Source organism: Lycium barbarum, chromosome 11 (genome assembly GCF_019175385.1).
Source record: "Lycium barbarum isolate Lr01 chromosome 11, ASM1917538v2, whole genome shotgun sequence".
Classification (NCBI taxonomy): Eukaryota; Viridiplantae; Streptophyta; class Magnoliopsida; order Solanales; family Solanaceae; genus Lycium; species Lycium barbarum.
In genome coordinates, this window is record NC_083347.1 from 48,788,037 (window position 1) to 48,794,104 (window position 6,068).

The following is a 6,068-nucleotide window of genomic DNA, read 5'->3' on the forward strand; positions in this document are numbered from 1 at the left end:
TGAGTAGTGAATTTGTTGTTAAAACTCAACCAAAACAACTTGATTGTACATGTTATCACATATAATATCTTTTTATGTGGCTTTAACACCCAAAAAAGTGATTATTATTGTCTAAATCCTCTATTTCCTTCCTTTTCCCAATATTTCACTTAGCAGATCATCAGATGAAACAACTTGACGGATCAACCAAGTTGTGAATATTAATAAAACTAAAATAAGCGAGAAATAAAAAAATAAAAAAAAGGTTTATTCCCACTGCTACATTAAAATACTAAAGTGTTTGATTTCAAAACATTTCACACTCCCCTCCCATTTTGGAACCCGACTTTCTCTCTTCCTTCTCCTCTGGTTTCTCTACCCGCTAAAACACTAAAATCTACGATGGCAAGACCAAAGGTAAAAAAACATTATACCAGGACATGTGACGAGAAGCGATATAAAACGACATTGCGGCAGCGCAGAACCAGCATCAATAGAAAACCCTCTAGAACCGACAACAGTAGAAAACCCTCAAGAACCAGCACCACTAGCAAACCCTCCACAACCACCAAAAAAACGTCGCAGAATGATATCTGCAACAGAAAAGGGGGACATGAATGCTGCCGGTAACTCTTTAGAAAACTTAGAAAAAGTCAATCAAGAGTCGGAGAACCCTGATATTGGATAGAAATTGAGTAAAGGTGGCAATAATGATGATGAAAAGGAAGAGGAAATTTAAGGAACAACAAACGGTGCAAAACCGTCCAAGAACCAGATCTAGAAAAGAAGTCGAAGTTAACACTATTGAAAGTGTAAAGAATGTAGTTGCTGATGACGAGGCTGAGATTGAGAAGGAAGATAAAAAATTCAATGACGTGGATGAGAGTGACAATGAAAGAGAGGAATTTGATAGAGGCGCCGATCACAAGGATGATGGTGGAAAGGAAGGAGATAAAGTGGATGTAGGTGAACAGGACAAGGCTGATGGTGAGAAAGTTAGAAATGAATTGAATGTAGATGAAGAGGACAAGGCTGATGGTGAGAAAGTTGGAAATGAATTGAATGTAGGTGAAGAGGACAAGGCTGATGGTGAGAAAGATGGAAATGAATTGAACGTAGGCGAAGAGGACAAGGTTGATGGTGAGAAAGATGGAAATGAATTGAATGTAGGTGAAGAGGACAAGGCTGATGGTGAGAAAGATGGAGATGAAGTGGATTTAGTTGAAGATAACAAGGCTTATGGTGAAAGGGATGGAGATGGTGTGGTTGCAGTTGAAGAGGAAAAGGTTAATGGTGAAAGAGATGGAGATGGAGTGGTTGCAGTTGAAGAGGAAAAGGCTGATAGTGAGAACGAAGAATAAGAATCGGATGAAGGCGCAGGTGACCAGAGTGAGGGTGAAAATGAGCAAGAAACCACCCTTGAGGTATGTCTATGTATCTTTAAAGATTAACCCTCCACATGATTTGATGAGTCTTGATTACTTTGGTGGTTATCCTATCATATGTCTTTGTTGTTTGAATTGCTTGTATAGAAATTTACAGCCGAAATGGTCAATAAGTATTCAATCTTTTATTGGTTAAAAATAGGGTTTGTGGCTTTCTCTCTATATATATCTTCACTCTGTAAAGAACAAAATTCAATTTACAATACAATTAAGTTTTTTGTTTACTCAACATGTAAAGGATGATGTTGTCAATGAAGAGGATCTACATAAACTGTCACGACCCAACCCCGTGGGCCGCGACTGGTACCCTAACTGGGTACCCGTACATACCTACCCGACTGACTTTCGAATCATACGGATTTTTTTTTCTTTTTCAAAACAGAAGTTACAGAAGTAGGCCGGTACAAATACGGCACGCGCGCGACCATATATATATATACCTGAACATACAGACATTTACAGATAAGCCGATAAGGCTAACATACAGACGAAACCCGTAGCCCACACATCTATCTACAGGCCTCTACAGATATACAGAATCATATGACGGGACAGGGCCCCGCCGTACCCAGAATATCCATACATACAGAGTGTACAGAAAACAGAAGATATATACCAAAAATATACGCTCCGGATCAAAGGAGCTCCTCAAAACAGCTGGATCAGAAACCTATACTGGCGGCGTATCACCTGGCGCGCCTATACCTGCGGGCATGTAACGCAGCCCCCGAAGAACGGGGGTCAGTACGAAAAATGTACCGAGTATGTAAAGCAGAAATATAACAGATATAAGCATAGTCCGAACCGGAATCACAGAAATATAACAGACAGAACCATAAATCAGACTGACGGACAGAGTCATGATCCAGACAGACATACAGAATCGTGTTCCATACAAATAAACAGAATTATGGTTCGGACAGACAGACAGAATCATAATACGGACAGACGAGCAGAATCAGAATCCATACGGACATACAGAATCAGAAGCCATACGGACATACAGAATCAGAAGCCATACGGACATACAGACATAGTCGTAATTCAGACGGACAGACAGAAGTATGTCGGACAGAATTATGCATGCAGAGTAGTACAGAGTCATACAGAATCATACATAGGCATGTGCTTATAAAAATACAGATGGCACACGCATACATTCATACAGATCCCGGCCCTGTCTGGGGGCGCGGTAACAGAACCCGGCCCTCTTAGTACGGGACGCGGTGGACAGACAGAATCAGATCAGATCATATGCCATCCTGGCCGCCATCCCCATACACAGATCATAATATCATACAGACATACAGATCCCGGCCCGCACGCCGAGGGACGCGGTGAACAATGCAGAGAAATATGCACGATAATAGAACCTGGCCCGGGTCGCAGTGAAAGAATGCATTGAGACAGACACGAACCGATAAATGAGAAACTACTTACATACAGACTCAACATACAGACTCAATCAAACTGAAGGGTGCCAAACGGCGAGCCAAAATCAGAATATCCGGATAGTATGCATAGTCCGCGCCTATATCCTAGTTGGGAAGGCACGGCAGATTATTATCAGAATTGGATTCTCAGATGTTCAGAAATCATGTTGTATAAATTACACAAAAATAGCCATAGCATACACAAAATAATAGTCAAGAAGTTTTTAGAGAAAATCGGACCAAAACGGAAGTATTTAAAATTTTACAGAAGATATCGGGCCTTGTGGGCCCGCTTCGGACCAACTCGAGGCTACATAGGTAAATTATTGCTAATAGACCTTATGAGGTCATCCATAGTCGTTTGGAAGTGTTTCGACTCCGTTTAAGGAAGTTTTGTACAAAAATTCACTTTAAAGGCAATTTGTAAGAAAATAGCTTCAATTGAATTGAAGGAATTGGAGCGGTTTTCCGTCTCGAATTCCGGGGAACGGAGTCGTACTTAAGGCTCGCGGCCGAGCCTACCACATCCAGAACATGCCTAGGAACATAGGGGAATGCTTCACATACCTCGATAGCGCCTTACGCTCGCTTGGCGTCAATCCCAATTTCGTCAAAAATCTAGAAATGGTCAAGTTTACCATTTGTTAGTTTCAAACTTTTCAATAATCCAACTTAACACATACTTGCCTACCGAAATTTCGGCAGCATTTCCTCTGTATATAAGACATCCCCGAGACTTAGCTCGGCTCAATTCATCAACACAACAACCCAGAATGACATCAAAACAACAATAGACATTAAAACATACACTATGGCATCACTAGCCATCTTTCGACATAACGAAACATCTTTCGTTTCAAACTTACATTTCCAAACCAAACTTATCATTTTCATATTCATCAACCATCAAAATCATCACAACATACGTCGGAGGCATATCATACCATTTCCACACAATATACACAAGATATGCAAAACATACCAACTTTCCATTAAGCCACTACTTATCCAATTTTTCCTAACTTTCAACATACAAGTTAATTATACATTTCCATCTTCCAAATTCATCAACAATAATCATAATTTGCCTCTTGATACTTTCATTTCCATTTTTACATAAACCATAACAAAGTTGCATACTTTCCTACAACAACTTGATAACCATTTTTCCAAGACAACAAGGATTGTTATCTTTCCATTCGCTTCACCATAACACACTTAACATACAAACAAGATCAAATTCATACTCCATCAACACATAACCATACCACACGGCCACCTCCTACATTCTTCAATTTTCACTAATTCATTCCACTTTCATTTCTAATACAATTTCCACCACACTACAACTAAATTACAACATGAATTCAAATCATCCAAGACATGTAATACATGTACATGTATTCGGCCAACAAGCATACTTTTCAACACACAAAATTTCCATGTTTTTCATTCATTCACACATACTACAACATACATATACCTTCCATAACATAACAAAAGCATAAAATCCTTACCTTTCTTCAAGTTCTTCACTTTGCACTAAACTTGTCCTCTTGCCAAACTAATTGTACCAAGTTGTAGAGGACTTTGCACTTAGTAGTATTCCCACAAGAATTGAATTTTAAACTCAAGGATTAGGCTCCAAGAATTTTCTTTCTTTTCTTTCTTTTTCTCCTCTCAAACCCGAAATGGTCTTGTTCTCTATTTCTTGATTTTTCTTGCTTTCTTGAACCTTCTATGGATATGTATAACCATATATAATATTACCTAATTAAAATCATGGACTTGGGCCCCTTTTTTTTTACATAGCATGGCTGGTTGGGCCTTCCCTTTTGGGCCTTGTTTTATTAATTTTGTTGAGCCCAAATTGGTGGTTACATCTTGTAATTCATAAGGCAAGTTTCCAAAATTCCAATTTTGCCCTTGGCCACCTTTCGTAATTCCACACCATTGAATTCATGACCTACACATTCATACCAAGTAAGGTCCAATTGTGGCCTTATTCATCACAAGTCAATTTATCTTGAATTTTTCGAATAAGCGAAAAATGTCGGATGTAACATCCTCCCCCCCTTTAAAAACATTCGTCCTCGAATGTTAAATTGACCTTATGGGGCGTCATACTACTCCGGGAGGGTTCGCTTTATAGTCGTCCTTTGCTGACTTTCCGACATGGCTTCTTTACCAACATTATGGGGTAATTTTTCACATCACTGATTCAAATGCCTTCATAATATATTTTCTGGCACCCCACATAATCGTCGAACCATAGCTATATTCTTGTAACAGACGAACGCTTTCCAGACATCATAGTCCGTATCATTTCTTGTTACACTCCTGAGTTCCCTACCACGTTATCGTAATCCCTCTTTATACCAGACACTTCATACCAACAGATTCAGAACTAGAACCGGACGCGTAGAAGCATATCGGACTGATTCGTAATCGGAGGCAGACGTACTAAACCATGGCGGACGGATTCGTAGTCAGGATCAGACATACAGAAATGTATCGGACAGATTCGTAGTCGAAGTCAGATGTACGGAAGTATGTCAGACAAACCTGAGATCGGAGTCAGACGTACAGAAAGATACCAGACAGATTCGAAATCAGAATCAGACGTACAGAATTGTATCACACAAAATCGTGACCAAAGTCAGACAGACAGAAATGTATCGGACAGAGTCATAATCGGAATCAGACATACGGAGATGTATCAGACAGACGTGCGATCGGAATCAGACGTACAGAGGCATATCAGACGGATTCATATCCGGAGTCAGACATACAGAGGTGTGTCAGACAGATTCGTAATCAGAGTTAATCGTACAGAGATATGTCTGACAGAAACGTATTCAGAATCGATCATACAGAGGTATGTCAACCAGGAACATATTCAGAATCAGACATACAAAGATTTATCAGATTGGAAACATAATCGAGTTCAGAAGCATAGAGCCGTGATAGACGGAGCCCTATCAGAATCGGAAGTGCAGAAGTATAACAGATAGAATCTGAATTAGAATCAGATCACTCCTATTAAGGCTCCAGTAATTTATGAAAATTTCCCTTTATTCGTAAACTTGTTCGCCAAGTGGTCATACAGATCGTCTTGCGTGTCGCTTATCGACTCTTCCAAAGATTCCGCTTATTCACACTTCTTATCTTTCATCTTTCCTACCATCCATACTCATTTTCTTTTTCAGAC

General features: G+C 39.7%; 1 protein-coding gene across 1 annotated transcript; it reads left to right on the forward strand.

Moving 5' to 3' along the window:
- Positions 1–689: 689 nt before the first annotated feature.
- LOC132619818 (DEK domain-containing chromatin-associated protein 3-like) lies at positions 690–1,340 on the forward strand. Its single transcript, XM_060334600.1, has one exon. The coding sequence runs from the start codon at positions 690–692 to the stop codon at positions 1,338–1,340; it is 651 nt and encodes a 216-aa protein (XP_060190583.1).
- Positions 1,341–6,068: the final 4,728 nt, after the last annotated feature.

What these genes read in the sequence shown, in the direction of transcription:
- LOC132619818 (XM_060334600.1), top strand. Translation starts at nt 690, where the DNA reads ATGATGATGAAAAGGAAGAGGAAATTTAAGGAACAACAAACGGTGCAA.